Source organism: Desmodus rotundus, chromosome 5 (genome assembly GCF_022682495.2).
Source record: "Desmodus rotundus isolate HL8 chromosome 5, HLdesRot8A.1, whole genome shotgun sequence".
Taxonomy (NCBI): Eukaryota; Metazoa; Chordata; class Mammalia; order Chiroptera; family Phyllostomidae; genus Desmodus; species Desmodus rotundus.
The window spans coordinates 146,058,908-146,072,845 of NC_071391.1; the positions used below are offsets into that span (position 1 = coordinate 146,058,908).

General features: G+C 40.8%; 1 protein-coding gene across 2 annotated transcripts in view; it reads left to right on the forward strand.

Annotated features, from left to right (window-relative positions):
• Positions 1-13,938, forward strand: part of FEZ2 (fasciculation and elongation protein zeta 2) — a 37,908-nt gene that overhangs the window by 9,997 nt on the left and 13,973 nt on the right. For both annotated transcript variants that reach the window (XM_024552644.4, XM_024552646.4), the window contains exons 3-5: positions 572-688; positions 2,558-2,699; positions 3,740-4,008. In XM_024552644.4, the coding sequence (XP_024408412.2) occupies positions 572-688; positions 2,558-2,699; positions 3,740-4,008 (528 nt within the window). The remainder of the gene's footprint in view (positions 1-571; positions 689-2,557; positions 2,700-3,739; positions 4,009-13,938) is intronic.

Below are 13,938 nucleotides of genomic sequence, written 5' to 3' on the forward strand. Positions count from 1 at the left end.
CCCATTTGCCATAATTCCCTACAACTTCCTAACAAACGCCCTGTCCCTGTATTTTTGTACTCATCAGTCAGCTTGTCAGCACCCTTCCCATGGGAAAAACAGCTAAGTGTGTACCTGTAGGGGATCCTTGCAGCCCCTTAGCAATGTCGTGTTGGCTCTACAGGGTCTGGCAGAGGTAACGCCATAGTGTCTAGTTGTTAGGGTGTGTGAGTGTCTCACACGAGATGGAGAGCAACTTGAACATTTCAGCTAAAAGGTCATATGGTGCGCTTGAGTGTGCTATTTTTATGTTACAGAGTTACATGCTGATGACTCTGTAATGAATGATTTGGTATAGACTACCAGCCCATAAAAGGGGGGCGTTATTTGTGCCGGACCACGTGCGTTCCTCTTCTTTCTGTTGGAGGTGACTATGCAAATACTTTTCACAGAGCACTTCGCTTTGCAGAGCAACTGTGATAATTTCTCCCTCTGGAGGGAGAGTGCCCAGCCGATGCTTCCCTCAAAGACACTTTGCCTTTGTTGTGATCAGAAGGTCTTGCTTGTTAATAGCAGGTTATTTTGTTTTCAGGTAAGTGACAGCTTGCTCTTTGATACATCAGACGAGGAGGAGTTGAGAGAACAGCTGGACATGCATTCAATCATTGTCTCCTGTGTGCATGAGGAGCCCCTCTTCACTGCAGATCAGGTACAAGGGAAGAACTCATCAACCGAGGGAAAAGGGAACTTGGGCTGAAAAATGATTTCTTACTGAGGCAATAAGTGGTGGGTTGTTGGAGTGCACTTGTCTTTCCAGTACTTGCTGCTTATGTAGGCCTACCAGTCGTCTCCTCCTTGGAGAGGGGAAGAAAGGATGTCACCTGAAGCAGGTGGGGTTGTGCTAGCTGGAAAGATTTTCCGGTATAGACAGTTTTCCAAAATCAGCACAGCACAGCGAGGTACTTAGAGAGTGTTACTTACAGGGAAGTCAGAAAAAATATTGTGGCTTTTCTAATTTCTTTAGATTTAGCCAGACATGGGCCCTCTGTAGTATATTTGTGTAGAAACTACCTAGTTTCTCCCAAACCTATGCAAAAATCATTAGCGCTCATTGGCTGTACATATTGTATACTGTAGGAAGAAATGAGCATTCTTTCTGTGGAATGCTGTAATAATGCCACCCTGTATTCATGCAAAGCCAGTTGAATCAGCTTTCCCATTTTCTGAATGCTCTTCCCACTTCTGTTGTGTTGTCCACATGTGATGCAAGAACTGCTTCCCGACGTAAAACGTTCACGGCTACTTGGCCTGTGACTTCTACCACACTGTGTTTTTAGGCTGGAAAACAAGGTCAGTAAAGAGATATATTGTGGTCAGGTTGGGAGGGGTACACTTTAAAATGTGTCATTTTGATGCTTCTTAGTTATACTTGAAGTTGGATTGTTCTAGGCCTGGGGAGAGTGAGGTGCTTACAAGGCAAGATAATAGCTTAGAAGGCTGAATAGGGGTGAGCCAGATATTCCAGGGAAACGGGTGACCCTGAGAGATCATTGTCCTCTCAGTAAGTGGCCTGAATACCATAAGCTATCCCTGCTTTTTAGACTCAGAGAAACGATTGCGTGGCCTGTATCAGGTGCCTCATTGTACTGTTCTTCACTGCCTAGTTTTGGAAAATCTCTTACTACAGATTGACGTGATCCCTACCTCCTTCAGGTTTGCTTTTGTTTTTCCTCATTGTAAGTGTTACGTGTTAAGCTTGCTGATTCACATTGCATTTTTTCTAATAGTTTTTTTTTTTTTTTTGACTAAGGTCTGTTTTTTCTAACTACTGTGTAATTTTTCTGGTTTTCCTTAAATTTTCTCTGACTTCTATATCCTTCTCAACTTTTGGAATCTGGACCAGGACAAGATGCTATTGTAAAATGTGAGCAACATTGCATATGACAATACATCATTGTTTAAATGAAGGCAGATATATATCTGAAATTTTCCTGCTTTTGTGCAGCTTTTTTTAAGCTTCCATATTTTGAGTAATTTTTGCATATCCCTTCATCTTCCATTGAATTAATATACGAAAATTTTTTTCTGCTGTTAAAAGAGAATTTTGCCGCCATTGAGGTAACTTCTTGCTTTATATATAACTTTTTATATTGTTGTATTTTCTAAATTTTATGACAGTTTGATGAAAAGGCTTCACACTGAGCACTTACTTGGGTATAAATTGTCTGTCCTTTTGCTTTTGGGTAACTGTGACTATGGTCTGGTTGTGACATGTCTGAAGTAGATTACACGTGTGTTTACAGCAGCATTTCTCAGAGTTGCGAGATCTGATAGGGCCTGCTGAATCGCGATGGCCGTATTCAATCATATTTTATTTGAGTTTGTATTTAGTGTGTTGTAAATTTTTCTGGGTGAACTGTTCGCCCTTATAGTCAAGACTCGATCATTCAGAGCATGCACTCCACACACTGTTGATTAATCTGGTGTGCCTCTGCTCTGGCTGCCTCCTGAGAGCCGCGTCCCGCACGGGCCGTTTTCCATGTGCATGTGACTAACGGGGGTGTGTATGTTTTGGAAGGTTATTGAAGAAATTGAAGAAATGATGCAGGAATCACCTGACCCAGATGATGATGAGACTCCCACACAGTCAGATCGGCTTTCCATGCTTTCCCAGGAAATTCAAACTCTTAAGAGGTCCAGTACAAGCAGCTATGAAGAGAGTAAGAAAGTTTACTTAAATCAGTGCTCTTTGTGCTTTTTTGTATATTTTAAACATACGGTGTGCCTGTCACCAGAAGTCTCTGATTCTCACTGGCTGGGTTGCATGCCCTTCCCCACCGTCCAGTAATACTCGGGCATATTATGGTCAGGGACTGTGTCATATTCACCTCTGAATCTTGTATTAGTCAGCTCGGGCTGCTGTAACGAAGTTCCCCAGGCTGGGTGGCTGAAACAAGAGACGTTTGTCTCCCCACAGTTCCGGAGGCTGGAAGTCTGAGATCAAGGTGTCAGCAGGGCTGGTTTCTCCCGAGGCCTCTCTCCTTGGCATGCAGATGGCCGTCTTCTCTCTGTCCTCACATGGACTTTCCTCTGTGCGCATCTGGGTCCTAATCTCATTGTATGAGGGCATCGGTCCCATTGGATCAGGGACCACCCTCATGACCCCACTTTAGCTCAGTTCTCTCTTTGAAGACCCTCCCCCAAAACAGTCACTTTCTGAGGTGTGGGGATGAGGAATTCAGTGACGTCTGTCCTCTCACTTGAGGGAATGCTGAGAAAACCTGAACTGGGGTTTCAGTGCATGTTCTGCCTTTGCATCCTCCCAGTCTTCAAGCTCACACTTTGGGCTATGGGATTAAATATGCATTTGGTTGAATTCTTTCAAGTGGCTTCTCTCTTCAGGTGTGCGCCAGACCTCTGTTAAATTGCTTGTGATTTCTCGTCAGCAGGTAGTTTCTGTACTGTCTGCTTTTCCCCGTGTTTGGTTTTTCCTTCGTGTAATTTTTAAAGTCTTGACTGAAGTATTACTTATGTAGACAAGTAGAAACAAAATTGTTATACTTCTCTTCTCAGCCGTTTGAGAGGTAACTGTGCCAACCCACCCCCAGTCAGACCTGCCCATCAGAAGTTTTAGGATTCTGAAATCACAAGCAAGTTAATTGCCTAGAATCTGGTTTTGCTCTTTAGCATGAAACACCCTGTTGTGCTCCCTTGAAACGTGTTTGTCTTAGTATCTGCTGTGCTTTGCTTTTGGTCTTAGGGGTAAAAAGGCTCTCCGTGTCCGAATTAAATGAACTCCTGGAAGAAATTGAGACTGCCATTAAGGAATACTCTGAAGAGCTGGTGCAGCAGTTGGCCTTGCGAGATGAACTAGAGTTTGAAAAGGAAGTGAAAAACAGCTTTATTTCTGTTCTTATTGAAGTGCAAAACAAACAGAAAGAGCACAAAGAAACAGCCAAAAAAAAAAAGAAACTCAAGAATGGCAGCTCTCAGAATGGGAAGAACGAGAGAAGTCATATGCCGGGCACAGTAAGTGATGTTTTGCAGGAGGCATGGCCCCGTGGAAACGGTTTCCATGGTGATCCCAGCACTCCAGCCAGGAGCTGCGGGCGGGCTGGCCTCGTGTGCAGGCCAAGTGGGGTGGGGTACTGCTCACCAGGGTGCTCAAGGGATTCTGTTCAAGAATACCACCGTGCTCAGCTCCTTCAGAGAGGTGTGTTGTGGTAGTGGCACCGTGGTTATGGGGATAATTCAATACTGAAATGTTTAGGAGGGAAGTAAGTAGAAGGAAGAGGCAGAATAAAAAGGGGGGACGTCTTAGAGGAAAAAGCTTTAGAAGTGACCATTTTAATATACCAAAATGTTATTAGTGCTTATTTATGTTTGGCTTATGAAGGGTATTATTTTTCTTATTTTTGCTCATCTCTTACGAGTTGCAGAATAAAGAATTCAAAGGGGCGCATTGAGAGGCAGCCGAACTGTGCTGAGCCTGAAAGCACAGATTGATCTGTAAACAGCTTCCTCCTGATTTATCAGTCAAGGTGGCACATGAAGACGTAGGAGGCAGTTACGCGACATCAGCCATCTGGCTTAGTACCCGGCAGACTAGAGACTGGTGAAAACAAGTTGAGAATATTTGAGTCTTTGACTCTTCATACAAAGTTTTTTGTTTTCTGCTCCTCCATTTTTCTTAAGGGGTCCTATTAATTTTACTTGATTAAAATGTATTGTAAACATTAACCATTAATTATGAGATGCATTTCTTATGGATCTTATGGTCTTTCCTTTTGCTTTGATCAGCTGAGGCCTTGTATATTGCCACCCTCATTTTGTTTGTATGAAAGAATGTTTTATTTTTAGAGTATAATGATCAGAGAGATCCATTTTTCTGAAGGGCATACACTTTTCATAGTTCATGGTGTTGATAACGTGTAATGCGGATCACCACAGACTGGCTGTGATGATTTGCAATAATATACTTTCTGTCTTTAAGCTCTGATTTGTTGTTTCTAAAGAAAATTTATCAGAGAAAGAGATCTCATTGACCACAGGCTGATGGCATCCAGGAAGGAGGATGTGGTCGGGTTGCCCGGCCACCAGTGAGCAGTGGATACAGACAAAAAGAATCTCACCATTTATTTACAGCCTGTTCATTGTGCTGTGCTTGGTCTATGAGCAAATGGTGTTTTCTTATGTACAATGTCTCTTGTACATATAAAGGATATAGCTTATGAACCGACTTTGAAAAAGTTCTCAGATATGTGGTACCATATACTTTCAAGAAAAAAAAATTGGGCAGTATTGATAAACAGGTTAGTTTAGTCACTTCTGGTGACTACTCTGGGGAAAAGAGACACTAAAAAGCCCCAAAACATGTATTTGAATATATAATCCTGGAAAGATTGCTTTAAAATATCAGAGACAATAGCTTATATCTTATCTTTAAAAATGGCACCCTTTAAATCGCCCAGTTATACAAGTGTGATTAAATAAAATGCCTAGTTAAAAGGTCATAGGTAGCATGGTTGGTACTTTCTGCCTGTCTGCTTTTAGGGATTACATGTAAATCCCCCATTTATTGGTGTTAATACTTGGCTTCGGAAAATAAATTTATCCCTAAAGAAGTTTAAAGGCTTCTCTTTGTAACTCCCACATAAAAAGAGAGTGGATTCATTGTCATTTTACATGGCATTTATATTGAGAAATGGCAAGGCAGCATGTGGGTCTTATTTGAACCTTTATTAGTCTTGAAATAGATTCATAATAACTATATTTTTTTTATATACAATATTTGGACTTGTGAAGGTTGCCTCTTGACCCCTGGCTTATTTGTGTCAAAACCTTCAGTCAGGCTAGGAATGGCATTGCTGAGCTTGTGGTGCTAGCTCCCTCGAGCTTTCTCAAGCCTAAAATCCTGGAGAAAGACTGTCCCATCTGTGAGACCAGGAGCCTGAAACCTATGATTCTGAAACCTGCGGCAGGTGGCCCAAAGAACCCTGAAGTGAAGTGGTCAGCTGGAGGAACAACATCTGGAAAGATGTTACCTTCCCAGACGTTTTTTGTAACATGGTTAAGGCATATGATCCCTGTGCCCTAGTCATCATCTGTGACGCTGGCGTCTGAAAACTGGTGACCTTTTTACAGATACGCATTATGTGGTTTCTAATAACATTAGCCATCCTTTTCTTTCTACTTTAGATATTTTTTTGTTTTCAATAGCAGGACTTGGACTTTTTCCTTCAATGTAGAATGGTTTCCTTCCATTTTTCCTTATGCATGTTTCATTGAAACAAAATATCAGTTTGTAGTTGGTATAACACTTTATCCAGAAATGCTAGCTTGTTCTCTTTGCTATAAGGATAGTGTAATGAAATACCTGGGTGGGAATAGAGCAGAGTCAGACTTTTTAGGCGTTAATTTTGGAGACATGTTTTGTTTAAAACATTTTCTGCAGTGAAAAAACTGGGGTCTTAGGTTTGCTATTTAGAGCATTAGAAAATTTCTTTGAGGACATGCAAATACTACTAGATATGGAAGAAAATATTGAGTCTCATGTAAAAGAGAAATGTTCTCTTGAATTGTTTGAATTTTCAAAATCACATGCTATATGTTGGGTAAGCTAGAACAATATTCGTTTATTCAGCAGGTATTTGCAAAGTGTCTCCCTTGTGCCAGGCGTGCTATAGATTCATCGCCGAATGAAATCAACCAAGCCCGTGGTCCCCTGGAGCTCACATTCTAATGAGGGAGACAGGCAACAAACAAGGAAAAGAATAGACCGTATAATTTCAGTAGTAAGAAATGCAACCAAGAAAACAAAAGGCTGGCTAAGGTGGTGCATGGTGACTGACGCCTTTGGGGAGCTGCTTTCGACAGGGTGGCCACTATGTCACTGCTCCTCCTGACTGGCAAGGTGCACTGCCCTATCCCTTTGCAACCCTCCCTTTGGAGGGGGGGCGGTTGGAGGAGTAGGTCTTCTCTTTGAAAAATGACACTCAGGAAAGCGGGAAACTTTCTGTCTCCCTTGTCTTGTTGTGTGGCATCTGGAAGAGCAGAGGGGTGGGTGGAGACTGGAGTGATTAACAGGCACCGGCTGTTCACCAGCGCGCATTTCTCTGAGCTGGCTGGGCTGCTTTGGGCACGGGGGCTTCTGTGTAGGCTGCTGCCTCTTTGCGGAGTGGCCCTCCTTTGCTTCCTCTGTTCACTTGGGTTGTTTTTTTAAAACTCATCCTTCAAAAATCACCGTCAAGAATCATCTTCCTTTCTTAGAACCTTCCCCAAGACCCCTCCGATGTGGAATTGACTACTCTCTCCTTTTGGGGTTAGCGTTATTCCTCTTAACCAATTCTGTTAGCACTGATGTACCACAGTGCAATTTTTTTGTTTGTTTTCGTCTTCCTGAAAACATGGTTCCCTAAGGATAGGAAATGTAACTTTATTTTCCTGGTATCCTTAGGTCCAACATCAGGAACCTAATACATTTCTGCTGAATAAATGCATAAAAGGAAGGTAAACTTGCAAATCTGTATTTCGACCTTGTATCTTTCTGCCCAGTGCTAAGTCCATGGAGGCTGACTAGAACATTGAGAGCTTTGGGCTGAGAGCTATGTTTGAGTCCTGATTCTGCCAGTGGATACATACCCCCTTGAGTTTCAGAAGAATTGATTGAAATAATACGTACAAGTCTAGCATATACCCTGAGTAAATGCTACTTATTATATGTCCAACTGCCCACTGGACATTTCTCCTGAATATGTAGTAGGAATTTGAAATTACCCTACCAAACCAAAGTTACCATTTTCCTGAAGTTGAATTTATTTCTTATATATTGGTTAGTGAAACTAAACTCTATTCGTTCATTGAAACAAGTGGAATTTTTAGGTCACAGCATATATACTTTTAACTGGTTTAAAATAACCAGCCTTCCACATTGTTCTATAGAAATGTAACCCAGTGCCACCAAGAGTGTGTGGCCATTTCCCCACACCTCCAACCAGCAATGGATATTATTACCTTTCAATATATTCTGGTCTGACAGGCAAACAATGGTGTTTTTCTGCTGTTTGTGTTCTTTTTGTGAGTTGCCTACTATGTCACATTTCAGGTGTTTTTCTTATTTGTGAGGGTACAATTACTTCTAATGTCACAGTGCCATACTCGAATGTAACCATTGGCTTCAGTCCTACAGAAGGCTTGGAAAGAATACAGGCCTCCCAAAGGTCAAACGCACTGTTTCCCCAGCACCTCACCTCATTTGTGGTGCTTTTGCTGGTCAGTCAGTGCGTGATTGTTGAATTGAAACTTCACTGTGAAGGAGATGGAATCCCAGAGGATTTGGATTTGTAGTACTTGAATTATTGTTGTTCCATCGGGCATTTTCTTTTTTTCCCAGTCTTCTGTTTACATCAAATAGATTTCACAGGCCTTTGCATTTCGGTGGCAAGTTGAAGTTGGCAACTTCGGTGGCAACTTGAACTTCCATACAAGTTGAAGTACATCAGTTATGCTTTAATTCAGAGGTGGTTGTCATCTTATCTGACGTTACAAAGACATTGGGGGGCCCCTGCTTAGCATCATACCTTAGTAAGCTTATATGGATGAAAATGGACACACTTCCTCCTCTAGAATTCAGTAATGTTTTTAAATTAAATGTCACATCAGGTCTAAGTGTGCCTATTCTGAGTTTAGGGTTGAAAAGATAGGGGTCTATAATGTCTTTTCTGTCTGCCATAATCACATTGAACTTTCAAGAGGAAACTCTGCTGAGTAGCTTTCACCATCAGCACAGATGTATAACTGCTTCGGTCTAACTTGAAGTGTATTCTGAAAATTTTGGGGATCTTAGCAATCAGCAACGCGGTTATAAAAAGAATCCCATTCCTCTAATTTATTGCTTCTTGGGGGCTGGGAGGATGACTGCTTAAAGATGGGAGGGAGCTCTTTCTTACTATATTTTTCTTTCACAGGATATGTTTCCCACCTGTCTTTATGACTCACTTAGCTCACATAATGAGTAATAGTCAATGTGTTTTGTTTCTCTTTTACATGCAAAAATGTCCGAGTAATAGTTTTTCATTCAATCCTGACCAAAGCTGATTTTAAGATAAGAGAAATTTATTTTTATTTAGACAGCTGTACTATTAGATCATTCAGAAGTTATTCTGATTAATGCTAGCTCTAAGCCTAGAAGGAACTATCTTGAAACAACTACTTGAATTTGTGGCTTTTGTTTAAGAAAAACATGGGTCTGGCTCCCCCTTCCTTTTTTTTCTTTTAAATTTGAAAGTTTTAAATTTCACATTTGCTAAGATGATTTAGACCAGGGATTGGCAAGGCAAACTACTGACCCTCTGCCTGTATTATAAATAAAATTTTATTGCAACACAGCCATGTGCATGGACAAGGCTGTCCATGTCCAGCCTTACCTATGGCCTACGGCTGCTTTAGTGTTGAGTAGTTGCAACAGAGACCGTGTGGCCTGTAACCTAAAGTACTTTCGATCTGGCCCTTTATAGAAAAACCTTGCCACCCTTGATTAGACTAAAGGAATTAAAGAATTAGAAGAAAAAAAAAAAAGATGTGAACTCCATTTGGGTTTGTCTAGATGAAAAGATCACTATGTTGTGATTAACGTTTATGAAATGTAGGCTTGTTTAAATCTTAAGGCTGTGTTGACTTTTTCTTTCCTTGGGTCCCTGTCCAGCAGCCTGAGTGGTACGTACAGATGATGATGCCTTGGCTAGTCCATGTCCAAGGTACTTGCTGCAGGCACCCTGCCTAGCAACAGCCTTTTTTTGTATGTGTCAGACTTCCAGTAGCGAAGTGACAAGAACCAGCAGGTAGACCAGTTGTCTCTAGATCTGGAAACAAACAAAAAAACATAAAAATATTGGCAGTCCCTGGGCACACTATTTATTACACATAGTGATGAAAGGCAGTTTAAAGAAGGTAGAGGAGAAGTGAGAAAAGGGGCCGATTCCTCTGCTCCTCCCCACCCGCTTTCCGAAGTAGCTGTGCTTGAGAGGAGGAAGTCTGCCCTGTACACATACTTGAATGTAAATATTACCACATTTTCCACACCGATTTGTTGATGATAGTTGATATTACTCTGCATTTTTATTTGTTGCAGGGAGCATCCCTAAAAATTGGTGTTAGGGCTGTAAATGGAAGGTCATTATAGGGTGGAAAGAAACTTGGATATGTCACGTTTATGTTTTAATAATCCACACCTATGGATTATGAAGTATTTTAGATGAGGAACACATTTATTTTATAAAAGATAGTATTGCTTAGAGAAATATATATACAGGTTTTGATATTTTACCATTATCTACTGTTTGTATTTTGCAGTTGTTTTTGGTGTATTGTGATCCAACAGTTAATGTAGTCAAATCAGGAGTCTAGTCCTGATTCCTTCAGGTCCTGGAGAGTTTTGTTAATTGTTTGTTAGTGTAACACAAGTCCAAGTAAAAACCATAGTGTGCCAGGGAATTTTACTATTATTATATACTTAGAGTATCCATAAATATCAGGAATAAATGTATACACTTCCAAGATTAGTTATCTTACTCAAGTTTTAGTGGCTCTGACATTTTTGGCAATACTTAATTTAATTCCATTTTAATATTAAATTATGTAAAAATTTAAAAAGGGCTTTAAGTATAAAATTGTTATATTATTTGATAATATTCCACTTAACTCCTAACTTTAAAAATCTTCACATTCCGTCTTCCTGCTGTGAGACTGAACTTACAAAATAGCAGTTTAACATTCAAGACATTTTCAAGTATTTATCTGCTTTGGTATAATTTATGTTTACTTAGATTTGATTTATTTGAAAAATCTAATTTTGTAGAATTTGCATTTATAACTGCTTTATAACTCACATTAAAATTATTTGAATTAAAGATTTGTCAAAATAAGCAAAATTAATTTTTACATTTTAAGTAATATCTTAATTATTTGAATATTTACTTGGTAATGTTTTTACATTTAACTATTGCTTTCAATTCTGTTTTCTCATTTTTTTTATTTTAAGAATTTTAATTTATTAAAAATGAAAACTACTGTTTTATAAATTAATTTTGAAAAGCATGTCATTCAAACTACTGAAAATGATGTGATTTATAAAGAATAATAATTATATTTGAATTGCACTTCATTTTGGAACTTGTGAGTATCAAGTATATTAATGGAGTAAGATTACAGGTTAGATAAAAGCCTTTCTTAATTGCTTTTCCTAACCTTTTTTTTGACATTGAGCTTTGATATTGAAATTTTTCAAAAGCTTCCTGGCTAGTTAAGACATCTGTGCCAGCTGGTGTCCGATGAAGCTAAAAGTTTGGTAGCAGAAATAGTCTGAACTTCTGGGCTCCTGGTTAGGTTTGCTTTTCTTTGTTTGGATTCTGCTTTCTGTGAAATTAGTTGACCTGGTGAATATGCTGGCTATAGAGTGAGTTGATATGTTTAGGACTTGAGAAAAGAATCGAGAAACTATGAAGCTACTTCTGATCCTTGTTGCTTTTCAGTTTATGTAGTATGTTCTAGCTGTATTCTTTTTAGGGTTAAGAAAAGATGGTGAATTACCTAAAAATGTTGCTTGTTTTCTGTTTTAGCTTTTTGGCTGATTTCTATATTCAGTCATACACAGTATGTCTTTTCTTCACATTATCTTCAGTTTTTAAGCTAGAGACTATAATCAGGACCTTGATATTTCTCAGTTGCAATTTTACTTCTTTGAGGAGAACTTGAAATACTGCTTTTACCGTTCTGGAGAAAGGTAGAAAGCAATGGTTACTTCTCCATGGGACTTTTGTCCCGAATGTTAGTTAGGCTTTTCAAGGGAATACAGCCCAGATATTTTTTGAATATTTGTATATGTTGGACACTTTGCTAAAGTGCCTCCCATGGATGATCTCATTGAATCCTCACACCAACCCTACAAAGTAGACATCATCATCATCATCATCATCGCTATTTCATAAGTGAGTTATCGAAAGCTCGGTAGAAGTGGGAGATCACGAAGCAGAATGCGTTGGAGTGAGGATGTGCACAGCTGCACAGAGAGGCTGGTGCAGGGAACCCTTGACACCCCGCAGTTCTCACTTCTGAGATACACAGGCCTGTTGTGGATGGGCTTCAAGATCTTGGCTGATTTCTTTGTGTTCTTTCCGATTTTTGTAGATTAAAAAAATAACATCTTCTGTGTCTTCTTTACATTCTGTTGCTCCTGCTGTAGTCTGAGAAGAGTTTCTAGAGAATGGCTGATCTTGAGACTTTCAATACAGACTCGTGCCAGGGGAGGAAATGGTCGTGAGACAATCGTGAGTGTTCCTGGGAGCTGTCAGTGACCGAATCACTGTGCTTCTCAAGCCCCTTCCCTGTCTTTGCCCCGTCACTTTGGCACTTGGTCAGCGGCGAGGGGAACAATAAAGGGAATACTGCCCTGCTTAATCATTTTCCTGCTTATAAATGGGTTTATCTCAACAGTCCCATTCTGAAAGGGCATTTGATGGAGCTGTTAACTCCTTCATGAAGGTACGCGGTGGGAAAAGGATGGAGAGATGACAAAATAACTTTAGGCTCGCAGAATCTTTACCAGCGCTTCACTCGGAATTTGACCATTTGGATTCTTTACCTCAAATTTGGGAATGGTAGACTAAGTGGAGGCAGGATTAGGTTCTCTGACACCCCTAACACTGCAGTTGCTTACTTTCCATAAGCTGTAACAGATTTGTATTTAATGCCCTTCATTTCACCGAGCATCCCAACCCTGAGACTCAGGTCTGCCAGTGCTCTGACACATTCGTGGTGCTTTTCTCCTCTCCTCCTCTCCCTCCCTCCCTGTTTCCCTCTCCCTCTCCCTCCTTATAAAATTGAAGCCTAGAGGAAGTCTTCCCTGTGGCCCAGTTAAGTCCCATAAGCACCTAATAACACTGCATCTGTTCCCAAGGTTGTAAATGTAGTCTTTCTAAATGAGGCGAAGGTTACTGAAAAGTAAGTTTAATCTGTCTCTGAGGTTTTATCTTTAAGTTTCATTTTGCCTTCCAAAGGGTGCATTGTTTCTGGAATTTATAGCACGGTTGTAAAGGGGGAGCCATTGTGTGCTTTTCTGGGCCCCTCCCTGTTTCTTCCTGTCTCACGGCCCATTTTTCCCCACCCTCGACCCTCCGAATCCGTGGATCTTCTGCTTGCTACTCTGTCGTCCCTGGGGTTTGTGTTCTTGGTCACGCTGTTGTTTTACAGATCACGCCAATGCGGTTTGTTTTATCTTTCTTTACTAACCTTGGCCTGACTTTCTAGATCATGTTCTTCCGTGGACTTTTTCACAAGTCCATTGTTTACATCTTTGACAAGTAACTTTATATCTTGTAATGTTATCTTTCTTCTGTTCACCTTCAGATTATTTGTGCCTTTTAATTAAAAAAATTTTCTCTCCTGCAAGACGACAAGAGGGCCGAGGATGCGGGGAGGGGGGTGGTGTCACGGGCGGCTCTGAGACTCGTGGGTTCTGGCCACACGGAGTCACAGCCGCGGCCTGGCAGACACTGAGATGGTGCCTGTTCCGACACAGGCTCTGCACCAGTCGCTGGGATGGGGAGAGAGTAAGACCTCGTCTTCCTCCTTCCTCCAGATGTCTCTGTCCTCGTGGGAAATGAGGCCTTTGGAGTAGACGTCTCCGAGTATCATCTGGCCGCGGAGTTCCATCAGTCCAGAGCACTTACGAGTGACCTCCAATTACTGTGCTGTTACGCGCATGCTTCTGATGTGCCTTCTTAAGAAATAAAGTATCTTGGTTGAATTAATTCATAGGTTCATAGAATGTACAAATGAGGCCTTTAATGATGATATCATTTTAATCACCTATTTCACAGGTGAGGAAACAGGCCTTGGTAGGGTCAGGGACCGCTGTCGTGCCTCGCAGTGAGTGGCAAAGCTGGGAGAGAAACCAGGTTTCTG